The sequence below is a fragment of the Aulostomus chinensis genome, chromosome 9 (genome assembly GCF_037954235.1).
Source record: "Aulostomus chinensis isolate RoL2024-O1b breed Wild chromosome 9, RoL_Achi_v1.0, whole genome shotgun sequence".
Taxonomy (NCBI): Eukaryota; Metazoa; Chordata; class Actinopteri; order Syngnathiformes; family Aulostomidae; genus Aulostomus; species Aulostomus chinensis.
In genome coordinates, this window is record NC_141328.1 from 22,024,491 (window position 1) to 22,043,386 (window position 18,896).

The window sequence follows — 18,896 nt, forward strand, 5'->3', positions numbered from 1 at the left end:
AGTCTGAGCTTGCCTGCGCGCCCCTGTTATGATGTGTTGGAACCTTTTGTGTGGGGGCGCGGCTGGCGGGAGCGCGCTCGGTTATTGCAGTGGAAATAAGAACATCGGCACTGTGGTTGAGTAGTTGTAGTCACATCGATAAGGGTGATGTATGTGGGAAACAGAAGAGACACGGGGGGGGGGGGGGGGGTATTTAAGTCAAATGTGTCTTTGAGACTAAACTCCTGTCCCGCCAGATAAACGCGGTTAGATGTGTCACAGCTGGGCGTTTCGTGTCGGTACAGCATCTAAAAATACAACTAAGGGAAATAAGTGAATAGGTGGGTGTATGAATGAGTCACAATCATGGGGCGATCCTTGTGTGAGCCTTCACCCGAAGTCATAACATCAACTAGACTTCAGACAGAGCGTCAAGTCCCACTGTCAGCGGAGAAGATCGTCTATTAGAGCGATGAACCGCAGAAGGTGAAAGGTGTCACCTTCATCGATTTCCTTTGCAGCAGCAGAAGAAGAAAAAGAAGGAGGAGGAGGAGGATTTTTTTTTCATAGTAAAGCTGTTCAACAATAACTTCATATATTAGTTTGTAGGCTATTCAGGGACAATCAAAACTAAATGCACCAATTAGGGAATGTTATAGATGTTGTTGCTGAACAGTGGACAAACAACCAAGATATTGAGTTACAAATGACCTTATCTAAGCGCTTAAGAAATTGAAGCCAGTTAAGGAAGTTTAATTTTGCAGATCCCTAAGCAGTAGTGAAGTGAACAACAGGTGACAGAAGGCGTAAGTCATAACTGAGCAGCGTAGATCGAATGTTGTTGTTTATTTTGTTTGTGTTTGGGGTTACAAATCAGTGGACCAGGATTGGGAAACACTACCAGAGATGCTAGGGGATTCTTGATACATCAAGACAACTTTTTCCTACAAATTCAGACCATGATGTATAAGCTTTGTACTGCAGTATTTCATATGGAGCACAAGTCCAAGTAGCATCACTGGAAATAAGTTAGCATTTCTCACGCATTGATTGCTGCAACTCTCTTCTGGCAGGCCTCCCTGCACGCTCATTCAAGCCTCTGCAGATGATCCAGAATGCAACAGCATGTCTGGTCTTCAACCAGCCAAAAAGGGCACATGTCACCCCGCTGCTGGTTTCTCTTCACTGGCTTCCAGTGGCAGCCAGGATCAAATTCAAGGCACTTATCTTGGCTTACAAAACAATCACAAGAACGGCTCCAGCCTACCTGGAATCCCTGATCCAGGTCTGCTCTCCTTCTCGCCCACTACGCTCTACAAGCGAAAGACGCCTGGTGCTTCCAGCCCAGCGCTGCTCCAAATCTCTAGCCAGACTCTTCTCTTCTGTCGTTCCCAAATGGTGGAACGAACTACCGAACTCTGTGCGTTCTGCTGAGTCCCCTTCTACTTTTAAGAGACAATTGAAGACTCAATTGTTCAGAGAGCACCGAGGCACTTAACCTGACTCTTCTCCTCTTTGTCCTGTGGGGTAGAATAAGTCAGAGGGTCCAAGACCCAGCACTTAGTGATTATGTAGCACCAACTGTGTTGTGTGATGTTGTATGTTTGTCAACAAAAAAAAGGGAGGGGGGGGGGGGCGACACTTCTTCTGCCACTAGATGGCAGTACCTGTGACCAAATCACAACTGAAGCACTTTTGCGCTTCCTATGGGCTTTTCCTTAATTAAGTCTAAATTCTTGCTTGTGTTGTGCGTCGCTTTGGACAAAAGCGTCTGCTAAATGAAATTGTAGAATTGTAGAATTGTAGCATTTCGGTCACGTGCCTCAAGTGGCTGAACAAGACAGCAGAGGTTGTACGACGTCATCACGATGAGGACAGAAGAAGCAGGGTTAATTGTTGAAGTTGTCATGTGACTGCTGTGTCTCTTATTCACAACACATTAGCTTATGCTTCAAGCTCACTGCAAAATATATGTTTCAAACTTCAAAAGGTGTTTGATCAAGAGCTGTTTTTTTGTTTTTTGTTTTTTGCAACAATCCAAAGTCAGATGTAACAATCCCTCTCGCTTTTAACTGAGCGAACTCTTGACTATGCTCACTTCCGGGTTGGTTTACGAGCCTTAATCTCTGAAAGGTACTACGGAAAATCTTCAGAGCGAGAAGTCTGTCTATCTCTCCTCCCTCTCTGGGTATTTCACTGCAGAGAGTAAGCCTTTGTCTAAACCCGCCTCCTCTCTACTTTCCCTCCCTGCCATTGGACAGCGCCCTTCAACTTCCTCTTATTTCATTGGACAAACCGGGTGGCTGATGAGCTCATATTGGTTAAAAATAGTTGGGCTCGCGAGGGGCTAAAAATAGAACGGTATATAAACCCGCTGGCGGAGGTGCGCGGTGCTGTAGTTTCTTCTCAGGCCGACAGCCAGAGGAGCGCGGAGAGAGGGAGAGAAGCTGAGTGAGAGACGCGGAGGGAAGTGTGAACAACCTCCCTCCAGCTCAGTCCTTCACAAGTGTTGCACCAGAGAGGCATTGCGGTGTCTTTCATGACACCAGCTTGGGTGGAGTAGGCGGTGACGCGCTTCCTTCCTCCTCTGACTCTTCGGTTTCGCTCTGAAAAGCTCTCAAGAGGCCTCAGTCATTTCCCCTCCAACCGAGTACTGAAGCTCGACTGCAGCTTTCGCTTCATAATGTGATTGAACTGAATTACTGTGCTTCCGACAGGTTCTGTGTATTTGATAGTATATATTAAAACCATAGTTATATTTTAAAGAACGGATGTACAGTTTTGAAGTACTTTTTCACCAGCTCTCTAATGAGTGGTGGACCGAGCGACTCCTTTGAGTTTATACACGAATCAAACCTTGTACCTTTTCTACAATGCGGCCCCTGTTTCCAGTGGTAGTGATACAATACGAGCGCTCATACTTTTTCTTCTGTTCAGGATGATCTTACAGATTCAGAAATGTGCCTGGCCATAATGATTCGTGTTCAGGTGGAGCGGCTTGTTCAGCGACCGATTCAGTCAGTCCTCGCTCACTCATCAGTTGTCACCCGCGGCAGGTACCAGGCGCACAGCAGAGGACACGGTGTCCAACAGCCAGTTGATGTGTGGAGTTTAAAGAAGACGGCCTGATTCATATTGATACATTCGATAAGCAAAGGAGACACGAAAAGATCCGTTCACAAATGATGTCTTCGCTCACTTTCGTCCAGTACCACCTTTTATCGGAATTCGAGGTGTCAGCTTTGTTGCATCCACTGATGTCTTAATGCACATTTCTCTCACAGCACTACTCCTTTTTTGTGCCTCCTTTGTTTTCTGCAACATCCTCCACATTGTTCTCTGGAAGCTCCCTCCTACCATCCATCCATGCAGACATCCCTCCTCCTCCCCTCGTACACCCCACGCGCGTCTCCTACTGTACATGCGCAGCCCAAGGTCACGCCAGGTATGTCTCTGATGAGGAGGAGGCTGGAGTTGAAGCCAGGAAAGAGGGAAATGAAGGAAATATCCTTGACTCTTTTATGTAGACCAGTAATCAGTGGTAAATAAGCGTGAATAGCGACGGAGACGATGCCAGTAGAGGTTTAGAGTTGTGCTCAGCTCACACTTTCATTCCATGTTTTTCCTCTTCCTCCACTCCTCCACGTTGCCTTACGCAACTTCTGTATTTTATTGTTGGTTACAGAGCAGTTTGACACTCTCCACACATACTTCCAGCTTCTGGACATCACTCCTCAACATCTAGTATCATCCCACACTCACACACACACACACACACACACACACACACACACACACACACACACACACACACACACACAAAGGCCTCTGAGTGTGAGGCTGCTGCTGGCACATCTCTAGGAGGCGTGGCGAGGCTTTACACCCTTCAGCCAGCAATCGTCAGGGACTAGCGTTCTACCTGCAGGCTTGTTCCCTGTACGAGACTCCTACTTCAGGGTGGCGCATTTTAATTTGACATTTTTTTCTAGAAAGATGTAGAATGTTCCCAAATGGATTGGTGTCATCAGTCCATCAAGTCAGTACGGTGCCCTGGAGTGGCCAAGCCAGCATGGAGATAAAGTTCCAGCACCTGGTGTGTCCATCCCATCTCATGCTCCTTAGTCCCCTCACCTGAGAACCAGACTCTTGAACTCCTTCACTTGAGGTACCGTAAGGACTCATTCCTTACCTGAAGAGGTAAATCCACCATTTTCCTGCTGAGAACCAAGGCCTCAGATTTACAGGTGCTGATTCTCATCGCAGCCACTTCGGACTAGTTAGCGGACCAGTTTAATTGAGGGAACAATTAAGAAATAGTGGTCTTGAAATAAGTCAATGGAAGGAACAAGTTATATCTCATGGCCTCGCGTGTGTATGTGTATATATGTGTGTGTATGTGTATATGTGTGTATATACATATACATATATATGTATATATATTATTTTTGTGAGCAATAACCAGTCAATTAACATTCTACTGAAAGAGTGATATTAATAATAAATGTGCTTGTACCGGAGAAGAATTGAGACCATCTTTTTCAGATTTATAGATCTTTTCATGTGGGTGTCGGTGGTTTTTCAGTGTATCTTCGGTACCAGACAGGGAGGCAAAATGCTGTTAATGCAGAAAATTTCTGCCGACATGCAGCCTCTTGAGGAAAGTCTAAGAACCAGAACTGTCTGGCAGTTCCACACTGGTGCTAGAAGAGCTTTGACGTTTAGCTCAGATTGGGGTTTTGGATGACTTTCTGTGTGTCACTGTGCTCCCCGACTGTGGTTTATGATCAAAACAGGCCCGTTGTGGGATTCTCCCTCGATCAATACAGTCTGCAGTAGGGTTTTATTGCTTCAATGATCTGTGGCTCTGCACCAGAAAGACCTAAAACCCCACTGCTTCTTGCATCCCAGTAGACTGTTATTGATAGCTGTCACCACAGTGCTCACCATGACCCCACACACACACACAAAATGTGTTGGTGTGTGGGGAGCTCAGGAGGGAACTCTGAACATGAACTGGGGCTGAAAATGCGGGATTTAGCGCTGCAGCTTTGAAGTGTGATGAGAACCCGAGTCAAGTGCATATCATTGGCTAGAAAGTAGTCTGACAACAAATCCACATTTTGAAGGGGTGTGGATCACATTTCTAAACCCAAATCTGCAGTTTGCGCAACACCAGCAATTACACCCGGCTGCTGTGTGAGCCTCAGCTCCACGAACACCAACAGAGATATGACTCTCACACTCGTTTTCCCACAAAATATATTTGCAGGGGCAGGGCAAATCCAAATGAGGTCACATATGATCATATTTCTGGTTGTGCATTATTAAAATGAAAAAACTCAGTTTTTTGGGGGGTATGCAAGTGACAGTGTCAAGTTCTATCCATCGTTGTGCACGACAGAGTAACAAGCAAACTAAGTCAGAGAGGAATATCTGTTCCGTCCGCCTGTATGATTGCACCATTGACAGATACTGGGTTCATATTTGATGATAAACTGAAATAATCTGGTTTAACATGTGTACATTCACTTTAATAATTCGTTGGATTTCTCCTCGAGGGAGACGTGATGTAAAACTCGTATCTCTGCTTATCTGGGAAGCGTCCGATGGGGTCAACATGGCGTCGAACCAGTGTATTTCTTCAAAGCGTCTTTGAAGAGCCACTCCTATATCTGCTCCCACTTAGGAGGCGAAAAATGCTCATATTCCTCTTTTCACTGCGCAAGTTTATCTTTGCTGAGTTCCAAAAATGTGTTTTACTACTTCTTTTTTGGGTTTTTAACAATGCCCACTTTTTTCTTCTTTCTCTGGGCTTCAGTCCACATGTAGTTATATAAAAAAAAAAAGGACCGAAATCATGTTAATCTCTATATCCATGCTGATTAAAACAGCATTTAAAAAAAGCATGTTCATCAGATTACAGTTTTCTTCAGAATACGTCATCTGACGTGAGCCATGAGTGCCTTATCAGCTGATGGAATCCTGAAGGCGTGACCAGCACGGCAGTCGAGTGGATTTTCTGCCAGGCTGGTCGCCGTTGTCTTTGTGGTGAATTCTCATGTCCAGGAAGTTTATGGTTACGTTTATCTATCTTGTTTTCTTACGAAAAGAACATTTACCTTAAGGTCTCAGGGTCACTGAAGATAAAGGCCTTAATCTGGACTATACTCTTCGTACGCCCACATAAGTAATCCAGCTACTACAAAACCAGATTGAGATCAGTTCACTACTGTGCATGTAAACGGACTCAGTGGGCCTGTAACTGACAATCTGATTCCATGAGCAATCTTCCTTTTTAGATATTCATCAGTATCTGATCTGTGCAACAAGGGAACCACAGATCAGAATTACTAGTACCAGGTGCTGTAAATGCAGTATTAGCGACATTAGCAGGTACATTTACGTGCTATTCAACGTAATGCAGCTTAACAGTTGACCAGCTAGCCTGCGAAACTGTGGTTAGCAGCTGAAGTTCCCTGTTTGGAGGTTTAATCAACAGAAGAAGGACCAAGTTCATGTTTGAACTCTTGCGCCTGCCTCTCATGTCGTGAGTGAGGAGCTGTCTGGCTCAGTGTGACTGTCTGAGCAGCTGAGAACGTCACGCTACTGCTGCTCCTTGCAGAATTAAATCAGATTAATGCTAAAAAAAAAAGTACCATGAAAAAAAATTTTTCTTTCCTTTTACTGAACTGAGCCGTCTGTGCATTGATCAGACAGCACAATCACTATAGTGTGTGGGCCAAATCCATGTGAATCTAAACTCCCTCTGCTAAGGAGCACCATCAGCTGTTAACTCTCCTTGTACGCAGTTGTAACACTGCATCTGGATTTGATTGCTCAATCCAGGAGGGAAACGATGCCTCTCCTCAGCTGTTTTCTCTTACATTCTTCACATCTTGTGCCAGTGAGTCATTTTCAACTCGTCTCCAGAGGTGGGATTTTAATCTGGAGACACAAAATACCTTGACAGTTAATGAAACCTCTCGTCCATTACTTTACTGTACTTCATGAGTATTGATTGACTGTAAGAGCTCTTCCCAGCCCCAACTGAGACCACAATGAATAGGAGCGGAGTGTTATAGAAAGTAATTTATTACACAAACCAAAGCTAGTTTACAAATACAGTTTCCAGTCCTGTGCGTGTGTATAGTCTGGTATGAACAAACCCACATTTCATATTTACATACATTGCATACAGCTTGGTTTTCCTGTTCCTATGTATTACATCACTTCAGCATCCAAAATGAAGATAAAAATACAATAAAACAAGAAATAAAAACGATTTGTACATAAGGAGGCATTCTCCCACCCCCGAGTATATTTTCAGCCAAGTTTGTGTTCAAAACAAAAAGAGCCAGCACACGCGGTCCTAGCTAGGCTCTAGACAGGCAGCCGAGAGGCCAGCCTTTCTCCTGACTGCCTAACAACAGCATTGGGCAGGGATGATTGACGGCTCTTAACAACCAATTTTAAATCATCCAAAAAAAAAAAAAAAAAAAAAAAAAAATCAGGTAAAGCACGAAAGAAGATTAAACTTAAGCAACATTAGCAGTCCCCCTTGTCTCTCACCTCCTTTTTTTTTTTTAAATACTGATAAACATATTTATGACCATTTAAAAAGCAGGAAATAAAGTGTAAAAACAAAGAACACAAGACTAGGTTTCTGGAACAGGCTCCTCCCTGGAGGCCAGGAAGAAGAACAGGAGGGTTCAACACTATGAGCGACAGGATCTGGCAGTAAAACGCTCAAACAGTCAGGGAGGGCGGGCAGCCACCTCTCCTGTTAAGAAATAAAAACCCTGACAGATTCGATATTCAGAGCTCCGATGGAAACAAAATGGATCCGATAGTAAATTATCATCCTGATCGTTGATGCTGTGGCCCCAAATCAATCCTGACAGCTTTGGGGTTTACATGCACAGTATTCTGGGTAAAAACAAAAGGTTCCGCCTCAGGTGTCCTTATCTGGTGGCTGGGGCCAGCGTGACCAGTTGCCAGCACAAGGCCAACCTGCCTAATTATGGTGGATAACATGGTAGAGCCCAGGCACCTTTTCTGGTTACATTTCACACATGCCTACATACAAAAAAAAAAAGGTGTTCCTCTCAAATACAGAGCTCAGTGGTGTGCATGTAAACACAAGACACTCCTCTCCGTGTTCTTGGTCCTGGTCTGGATCCAGGGGAAGATGAGCACCAGCAGTCAGCTGTGTGGAAGGGATGGGGGGGCAAGCCATGAGTGGGTGGGCTGGATGTACAAAGCAGGGCGCAAGGCTACGTCATCTTGTTGGATTCATTCGCCACTTCCACTGATTCAGTCTTGAGATTTTTTTTTTCCTTTTAAATGGATGAATATATTCAGGTCCTAACAAGCCATCAGCACTTAAGATTCACTCCAACATGCTTCTCTGCCCTCCACAACGCAGAGACGGCAAGAAACCTCAACGCAGTGACAGGCGGGCCCCTCTGAAGACGGCGTCTTCTTTCATGCAGTGCATAGTTGGCCTGAAGATTGCAGAGCATCAACTCCTGGAGGACTGAATATGGTCACACCTCAGGAGTAGAGCTCAATACGTCTGTCACAGAGTGCAACACCACGTCATCTCCTTTATACTACAACAACTGACCTGTCAGGACAAACCTAAATGTGTGTGTGTGTATATATATATATTTATCTTTGCAGCATTGACAACAAATTATTTTTTATTCCACAACAGTCTTAAGCACCAATGTGGTGAGCACTTCAATGACTGTGGAAGTAACACCGAGGATGTTTCTAATCTGCCAAAGTAGCTACAGGACATAGTCAACCACACTGAGGCTGGTCTGGTCTGTACAGTGTCATCTATATACGACACTTCATATTCTCAACTGTTGCCCTCTACAGCCTTGGTTCCAGGTAGGAGTACCCGGGGGATTCAAAATCCTGTGGTGACTGTTAATGGTGGTGCCGACTGAGGGCCCCTCTCTAAGGCCTCTGGACAGGAAGCATTACTTTATGGTTTCTTTTCTTCGATCAGATTTTAAGATCAGATAAAAATCGGCAAATGATCTCCATCAGTGGAAGTGGCGTGACCCAGCATCTGGCTTGTCAACTCAGAGGTGGAGAGCCCGATGCTTTACAGCCCTGTTGCTTTACCATGCTGCGCTCCCTCCATCCATCCTCCCGCCCCCACCCAATTCCTCTCCATCAAAGCTTCTCATGTCCAAGTCGCAGGGTAAAATCAGTCCAACAAACGGCCATTTTACAGCGGTAGTCGTTTACTGCAGTCTTTTCTTTCCCTTCCCTCCCCTCCCTCACCCATCTAGTAATCCCTCCGCCCCTCCCGCGCCATAGCCCCGGGTACAGTAGCCTGGGGTAGAAACAGTCCAAATAGATCTGCCATATTACAGCAGTACACATTTATTGCTCTTCTTTCCGCGGCGGGCCTGCAGTGCCGCCCTGGTGGCCATCTCAAACACCTCTCTGACACCATCCTTGGTCTTAGCAGAGCACTCCATGTAACCAAACGCTGCGATCCGGCCAGCCATCTCCCTGCCCTCCTCTGACTTCACTGGCTCCTGTTGTATACAGAGAGAAACTTTGATGATGATGTCAACAGTATCAATTTTTGGATTCACCATTTTGCAAATTCAAACAGCACTGACACTCATGTCCCACACTATTGATACCAGCCTCTCACAATCTCTTATTGGCTCTCCATGCAGCAGTAAGTGGACACATACCTGCTTCATCTTGGCCAGCTCTCTGCGTGTGTGCTCATCGTTGCGCAGATCTTTCTTGTTTCCTACCAGGATGATGGGAACATTGGGGCAGAAGTGTTTCACTTCGGGGGTCCACTTCTCTGGAATGTTTTCTGTGTGGAGAGACAACAGCAAGCCAAAGAACAGATTCAGTGAAACCAATGGACACACACACACACACACACACACACACACACACACACACACACACACACACACAAACACACACACACACACCTTCATTTTACTGTCAGGGCTAAACAGTGGGATTGTTACACTTGGATTCGCTACAAAAAAATCGTGTGGGATCCAACTGTAGCATGTGCTTTGTGCCGATATTGTAAGTTATCCACCTGCCAACTCTGTAGTAATACACAAAGTGAGCTAGATACATGGAAAGTTGCAGCTCGCAATGCACACAAAGTTTGAAGTTACATCTAAGTTTTAACTGGAGCGGTCAATGTCATGGTAGAAGTCATCCTTCACTTTGAAAAAAAACTCAATCACAATCACTCTTGCCCAAGCCGTTCTATGGTACAGGTTATTGCTGACTTCAGGAAAAGAAATTTGGCTTTGAAAATCAAGGACTGTTCATGAAACACAAAAGTGAACGAATTTACAAATCCAGTCTGACTTGAACATTAAGGTTGAACCCTGATCACATGGGCCCGTCTGAAAATGATTATGGTTATCAGACCAAAGCGCACTGAAAGACCTATTACACCAGAAGTGATCCATCTTTACAACATTCTAAAAATTCCAATAGAAACCAGATAACCCATCTATCAACCAGCTGAATAAAGGAACCACTGATGGAGCTATTAAATCGGTGTTTGTCTTGCTTCTGTCAGTAAGATGGTGCATCTGTTCATGTCTTATTTGAACTAAAAACAAAAATGATTCAGTGGACATCATCTTAAAAATGGTACTATGAGTCACAACAACTGGAAAAAGACAGCGGTCCTCTTCAAAAAAGACATTTTGCAACGCGGCAATTATAATTACAGAGATGTAGATCATCGGTCCTCTCAACACAAAAACAACAAAGAAATGCTTCCATATCTTCGCCAAGCATAAAAAAAGAAAAACCAATCGTCCCTGGTCAGCAAAAACACCGGTGAACAGGAATGTGGAGTCTGAAGAATGGTCATGTGAATTTGTTGTAAAGGATTGCTTTGCTATAATAAGCCTTTGTTTTATGACAAATGTAACTGATATTTTCCTCTCATTTAATCTTGTTCAATTCATGTGTGGCATTTTAATGATGTGCAGCTTTATCACCATATTTTATGAGAAGCCATTTCCGTATGGCCAGAAAGGAGCTGTTCATAATCCATATGAGAGAAAATGCGTTTCTTGTAGTTTTACAACATGGCTCCTGGCCATGACATGACAAATGATTTGTCTCCCTGTGTGTGTGTGTGTGTGTGTGTGTGTGTGTGGTGTTCTTCTGCAAATGGCATTCAAACCAACATCAGGAGGAACACAGAATCTACAAACCACAGACACAAGTTCTTATCAAAATGGAAAGATAGGGGGTTGGGATTAGGAGGGGGAGTTTTCATCATGCATGAATTTAGGTGTGCCCGAGTGTGTTGAGTGTGTGTCTGTGGTTTGTACTCACCCAAGCTGTCAGGGCTGTCTATGGAGAAGCACATGAGGATGACGTCAGTGTCTGGATAAGAGAGGGGTCTGAGCCTGTCATAGTCCTCCTGACCGGCTGTGTCCCACAGTGCCAGCTCCACCTTAACACACACACACAAACACAATGGAAGTGGGCAGGAAGCACGAAGAGGCAGCACAGAGAGCATAACCAGTACAACTTTATGTTGAAGATAATTCACCCAACATGAAAGAGATATACATGAATAAAGAGAATATACAAACTACCACAACAGCTTGAGTTTATTGAATTTCATGGAAAGGTATTTTTTTTAAGATGGATGTCACTTGAGAAAAAGTCTTGTCTTTTTACTCCCATTTTCCTGGATTGGTCCACAGTGAATTGACCCCAGTGTTTTATGAGAAGTATGTTCTTTTAGATACAGCTATTGGTTCAGTAATGGCTGTCTGACCATCGACAATAAAAAAAACAAATACAGTTTTATTCTTCAGTGCTTCAAATTGTTGTGCTATTTAAATTTTAGGCCATACAGTTGGGCCGACTGCTGAAGCTTTGAACACTTGTTAAGTGTATCTGGCAGTTATTAGCCAAAAATAAATAAATCAATCAATTTTATCATAAAGTTCACATTTGAGTTTGATTATACTCTATGTTTTTGGTGCTTCTGCTGATGTACTTATTCTAGTGAACACAGACTTCTTTTCATTGTTGTTAAGTGTGAATTTCAAAAGAAAATCACTATTAAGGCATGCCTACGTTGCACATAAACACTTAAGCTCTCCAAGCAGGGTAAAAAGCTAAACAGGGAAAGAAAACTAGATTAAGTCATTTGGAAAAAGGGTAACACTTGTAGCTAGAGTTCCTATGCAGCACTGAGGGTTAAAAAAATCAATGATCCAGTAGAGAGAATGAGATCAGGACATGTGGGTTTGTGTGTGGCGAGTTATGGTGGGAGCAGCACACATTATAAAGCTGGAACTGTAGTTTGGGAATGACGCTGGATTTATGCAGATACTAAATACAATGCTAACCCTCATTTGAAGAGTGTTGTTCAGAGTGAATCTGTGTAAAACTAATGTAAAAAACACCGACACCAAGTTGTTTGAACAATGAATGTGAAGAACTTTGACTCAACTGAGTCAATCTATGGAGTCACACTTGTGAAATGATAGCTGCAGTTTTGATGTTTAATGGAAAAGTACAGCTTTATGAACACCTGGCATGAGTAAGCACCCTGGAAACAAAACGAACCATGATACCAGCATACAGGAAACAATGCTGGGTCACGATAAAATGTGAACCGTACACAATGGATTTTTTCTGATTATATAACACGAAGGCCAGAATCATTAAATGATATTCATTTGTGACAAGCAGATGTATAACCTGGTGCTACAACAGCTTTGGATCAATCCCGCTATCCTGACTTGACCATGAGGCACCACTCATGACATTTACCAGGAATGGCTGATAGTGACACAAAACCAATGCAAGTCTCTTACCTGTTTGCCATCCACTTCTATGTCAGCCACGTAGTTCTCAAACACAGTGGGGACATAGACCTCAGGGAACTGGTCCTTGCTAAAGACTATCAGAAGGCAGGTCTTCCCACAAGCTCCATCCCCCACTATCACCAGCTTCTTACGGATGGCTGCCATCCCTAGAGGGGGAGGAAACACATTGCATTCAATTGAATCTTAAGTGAAGCCATTACAACAGATCTAAAGATATTCCCTCTAGGCATTCCTAAAGTTTGTGTTCATGAGTACTGTAATGACAGATGGATTGATGTATAGAAAACCTATAATAACTCCAGTGCAGAGGCATTAAAATAGAACCAAAGCAGAAATTAAATAGTAGTCTTTGTACAAGATGAATGCCTTTATTATGAAATTTCACACCAGTGCCATTAGGCACTGTCGCAAGGTATGTTAGCTAGCAGGAAGTAAAATTAACCTACGGTTGCAGTAATTTTTCTTGTGACAATCTCCTAACTGAGATTAGGGAAGTTCTTGAGAAACAGAGGAACACAGGCGCACTGAGAGGGTGAAGTTTGAAGGATTTCAACTGAATTGGAACAAACTGTTCAATTGTCAATATCACTGTTTTAAAGACTCCTGAAAACAAGAGGGAGCATGACTGTAGGCCATACTGAAACTGAAAACATCTTTTGCATGCAGGTTTTGTGGCATTTGTGGGTTTGCTGAGACCGTCAGCTGTCAAATAACATATTTTGCGTTGATTTGTGGAAGGTCACTGTGTGAACCAGGTTACAGTTGCATATTTTTAATTTGTTGCAGTTTGTTCCAGATTCCTATTTTATATTGTTTTTTTTTCTTTTCAAAATAGAGTATTATTTCCATTTTAATGTCTTACAATCCTGCATATTCACTCGCAGTAAAGCTTGTTATTAGAAGCAGTATCGAATCATGTGTTTGATGAATACAATGCGATAACTGCTTTAACTTTCGTCATGCACTCAACTTCTTACGAAGTAGAACACGTGTATCAACACTTGTATCTCAAATACAACTCCTAAATTTAGACAAATTAATAATCATTTAAAACCACGAAGATGGGCAGGGCAGTTTAAAAAAAAAAAAAAAAACCTATGTAATTTTATGCCTGTTGAACAATCTCACGCACCCGTGAGTTACCAGTTCCGGTCCCTTCAGCTATGAGACTTTACACAAATCAAATTACAGATTTTACTTTTAGTCATTTATTGCATCTGGATAAAACCAATTTTCAGTTTCAGAGTCGTTTTGTCCTGAGCCCCATTAATTTCTGACCCTGAAATGCACCAAAGCACTACAACGTGCTCCAAGCATCCTATAAATGGTGGAGTACTCAAAGTAGGACAGTGGTGTCAAAAAGTATTAGACCATTCCCTCCATGACTTGAGGAACAGAAAAGACAAAAACGGGGGCAGCCGTAGCCTGGAGGTGGGTGTATGGTCAATGCTTGAATCGTTTCACTGGCCAGGGGGTAGATAGGCTATATGTGCCCTCCTTTCAATAAATACCACCTATGTGCCCATAAGCAAGTCACTAAAGCTAGTACTTTGTTTCTTCAGAATGAAAGTTAACAAGAGAACTGAGACTTGTTATGCATAGCCAATGAAAAACAATGCCCTTAAAAATGTGCAAATTATGCAAACCTGTTTCATGTTAACAGAAACAGGAAAACACTCAAGATAAACCAGACAAAACACATGGGGGTGGGGGGTAACAATGACAGTATAAAAAGGAAAACACGACAGGAAAGTCCCCATTAGCAGCAGAGGATGTTGTGTCTGAGCCTTTATAAGAGCTGACATGTTTCAGAGGAAAAGCTGTGCATACCACTTCCACAATATTTTCAACTACTGTACACTTCAAATCAACACCACTGTCAAAACTAATAATCACGGGGAACTTCTCTTTCTAGGTCTTTTTTTTTTTTTTAGAGAAACGACATTAGGGAACACAATTTGACAGGGAAAAAACTGGAACACATTTCCAGCTTTCTGTGAATTTTGAGTCACAAGGTAAACCCTTAAAACTGAAACCATGACCTGTTTTCAAATGACACCCCCCCCCCCACCCTTAAGTTTTAATCTTGAAGATTTTCATCAAAATAACTGTTTTTTAAGTCGCAATGAAAGAATGAAGTGAAACAATATTGACAGAGGCTGGGGCCCACTGATAAAAACCCTTATATGCGCATTATTCCCACATACTATGTACAGCACAACAGTAGATTTAGTCTTACGTCACAAGCTGTATATACAATTTCAATTACATTCCCCTGTTATGTGGTGTGGGAAACATGCTAACTTCCAGTGGAAAACGTCTTCTGACATGTAACTAGCAAAATGATGTCCACCAACCACTCAGTGTCTCTCTCTATATGCACATATGGGAAAAGATCCCTGCTCTATTATGATCATTTGACCACATTTACAAATTGGGCCTTTAACAAAATTAGCTATTGATCCGTCACTGTCATCTTCCTCTGTAACAATGGAGAGGAGGCTGTGACTTCACTTAACTGCTTCAAGGGTGACAGCGTGCAAGTCCCTGAAATATACAGCCAGCTTAACCCCTTGTCTGCCTTGGGAGCTTGAACAGTAGCTGTAGTGTGCTCTACGGCTTCCACATTGAGAGAGCTCCATGAACATGTTTGAGGTTTTGCATCAGTAAAAGATGAACCCCATGGATAAGAGGTTCTTTCATGTGCTCCATGGTGTTTTGGCCACCCCACACCTGCTGCAGTGCCACAGCAGGGCATCCAAGCAGCCCGCTGCATAAGCAAATGAAAAATTATACGAGAGAATGACAAAGTGTGAGGTCGGCAAAATACACTAATTAACGACATCCTCAGGTGGCAGTATTTCAGCTGGCACCCACTGCTGTAGGTTAAATGAACCTGTCATCCGGTGCTGCTAAATAGGAATTTACGGAGTATAAATTGATGCTCACTCAAAACTGAACTAATCTGATTTGATACACTGTCTCTCTGGCAGAAATCATAGCCATTGGAGGAATTGTATCAGCTATATTTAAGTGTCTTTTAACATGAGTTGGCTTTTCATCATGAATTTTGACCAGAGAATAATTATTATGCTTGTTTCAGTATACTGCAGTTGAACAAATATTAGGAGGATAAACACGAGGAGGCTTGCTGATTCTCCCATCTACCACTGTAGAAGAGTGCCAGTCAAATCTGAAACGTACAGGGATACAAATGGAGGAAAACAAATCAAGATGGACAGAAAACTTAGTGATGAAAAAAGGAAACCGACAGTTTTAAATTAATAATACTGGTGCTATGTCCTCTTGGAAGAGTTTAGGTATCAGTCCTGATGACCACATGCCTTGACCGTCAAGTGACTGAAGCACATCATCATTAATTATTTGAAGCTGTTTCTATGGTATTTATCTGTAATCAGTGCTTACATTTTTCTACAAGCGTGAAACCCCCACCCATGTATCTGATTTTTTTTTTTCACTCAGGTTTAGGTAGCAGCTTGAAAATGCACATATGAAGCGCTGAACTGAATCTTATCTTCCTTGAAATAGGCTTGAAGAGCCCATACTTTTCAATACCACCTCAAGTGAGTGTAATATGTTAAATATGGGAAAACTGTGCTTCAAAGCTCTAATCTAACAGATAATGTGATTATTATGATTATTATTACTGTCATGATGTGCTATGACACACAGCACTTTACAATGAGGAGACCAATTTTACAAATCTAGGTCAGGGCTGAAAGAACAAGAAGTAATACTGCTGGTGTAACAGGCACGTAAACTATTATGCGCCTACGTAATTTATGCACCTCCAAGACCATATCACGTCCATGGTTAAGACTGACCATAATATGAACGCAACAACATGCTGACCTGTCACAAATCAAAAACCAAAAACCACCATACCGAGCAGGAAAAAAAAAAGTTGTGTGTCTTTCCCGTGAGAGCTCCCAGTCAAACACTGTTTTTAAAACAGTCTGCCACTGGGTGGGTCACCAGAAAGATGGCGTCATCACACAGGCAACAGATGGCTAGTGTGTCCGCAGTGGAAGAATGGGTGGGTGGCCCCAACTCATACCAAACACCAGGCGAAAAACACGTACAATACACAACAGACTTATTCTAAGAAAATGCATTACAAGGGGAAAAAAGAGCAAAACATCGTCACAATAACCTAACAAGTAGAATTTCATTTGTTTTCGCTAACGAGATTAAAACGGGTACAAAACGCCGGAATATAGTAGTTAAGTAATGTATGAAAACCCACTGGTCGTTAACTTGGCAACCGGCTCAGAGTTTCACGTGTTACCGGTCATCCAGCCTCGGTAGACTGGACGCTGGATGACGCTGAGCCGCTAGTCAGCCGAGACAAGTCGCGAAAGGAGCCTCATTGTTTGGCTGCGGCTGCTTCGCCAATCTAGGCCAATCTTTACCTTCTAATTTACGAGCCCTACTTAAGTTTACATAGTTTATAAACAGACCCCGATGGTCCGGGCGTTGTGTTACGGTCACGGTAGTTCAAACATCCCTGATAGAGCAGCTTTCCTCTCGGTTCAACTGTCTGGCGAGTGCGGAAGCGACATAGAAGTTGAGGTCGGTTAGGGGAAAGCTAACTTAGCTATCCTCGTTAGCACCACGGCCTCTTCAAGCCCCGGATAACTTTAAAAATTGCCCCAGTACGCTTAAAAAAACTGGCCGTTGCTAAATATAAAAACACTTCCTAACAGCTTGATGAACCGGAAAGTAATTTACCTGTAGTTTACTTGGCAAGCGGTCGGGTTTTCTGTGTGTTCGCGGTGAAGAGTTGCTTCGCCGACCAGTCGCGTCGCTCTGCTTCCTCTCCTCACAGTCGTACAATGCGTTGCTTAACGGGCGCGCGCCGCTAGGGTTTGTAGAGTGTAGCTGGGCGAAAGAGGGGGGGTTGGCGGGCACGAGCTTGAGAGCCACACCTGCGCGGGCACGACGGCCGCGGTGCGAGCGAGCACTGCGAGATGTCTAATCAACAGTCGGCTGTCATGGAAATCTTGTAACAGCCGGGCAGTTACTCGGATGTTCAGACGTGACGTTGCCAGCGCTGAATGCGATGTACTGCCGTTTGATTTGAGCACAAATGAATTTGCATAAAAAATACGCTAATTATTATGTAGGTTTTGGGTTGTAACTTAATTACGGAAGTATCCTATCAGAGCAGAGGTGCCCAAACTTTTTTTTCGTTTTTGGGCCAAAAGCAAAACATTCTATTGTGTTGTTAACATGCGTTGTGTGTATGAACCACTCATACCTCTTCATTAAAATAGATAAATAAATTCTACCCCCTACGCCGTGTCACTCTGACGGAAATTAACAACAACAAAAAGCACAAATAAAAATGCAGGCCAAAATGAATATTGTGATGGGCCAAATTTTACCCCCGGGCCCCACTTTAGACAACTTAGAGTACTGTCTAATATTTCCATCAAAAATAATTCCATCAGTGTTTTGTTTTTTTTTGTTTTTTTACCAGCTATCTAATGTACACAACTACTTCATACATTATACTGCATATATTGCATTTGCAGTAATGAAAGCAGAATGAATAACAGGTTGCTGTGGGGATGTAAATGGTCTCGAGTCTATTTTATTCTCCTGAGCAGACATATCTAAAGTTTTGTCGTCACTGCTGCCGTAACTTTTTGTCTTTGATACAAGTCAGCGACCAACAAGTGAACCATCCCGGGTCGTAGTGTGTGCTTACTGCCCCACCCGGTGGTCAAATTAGGTAACGACAGCAAACTACAAGGAATTACTGTGCTTCTCTCCTCAACTGTTAAAGCCTGTGGTTTGACAACAAAGAACCAAGTGGAGGGAGACTGCTGAGCTGGAAATGATGATCCCCATTTCTAATCCTGTTCCCACCTTTGACATGATTTTTAAAATAATTTTATAAACTCATTACAACAGAGTAGAATTCAGATCAGGTTGAAAGTGTTGATAATTTATGATCTACTCATTGCAAAGGGATTTGTTGGTAGAAGTTGCATATTGAATGTTATTTTT

At 43.0% G+C, this 18,896-nt stretch overlaps 1 protein-coding gene across 1 annotated transcript; it reads right to left on the reverse strand.

The window, feature by feature from the left end:
• Nucleotides 1-9,282: 9,282 nt before the first annotated feature.
• Nucleotides 9,283-17,865, reverse strand: rhoab (ras homolog gene family, member Ab). Its single transcript, XM_086214280.1, has 5 exons — nucleotides 17,613-17,865; nucleotides 12,849-13,006; nucleotides 11,347-11,467; nucleotides 9,705-9,835; nucleotides 9,283-9,539 (listed from the first exon to the last, which is right to left on the reverse strand). Exons 2-5 carry the CDS (start codon nucleotides 13,002-13,004, stop codon nucleotides 9,366-9,368), a joined length of 582 nt encoding a protein of 193 aa, XP_086070406.1. The 5' UTR covers nucleotides 13,005-13,006; nucleotides 17,613-17,865; the 3' UTR covers nucleotides 9,283-9,365.
• Between the last annotated feature and the right edge of the window lie 1,031 nt (nucleotides 17,866-18,896).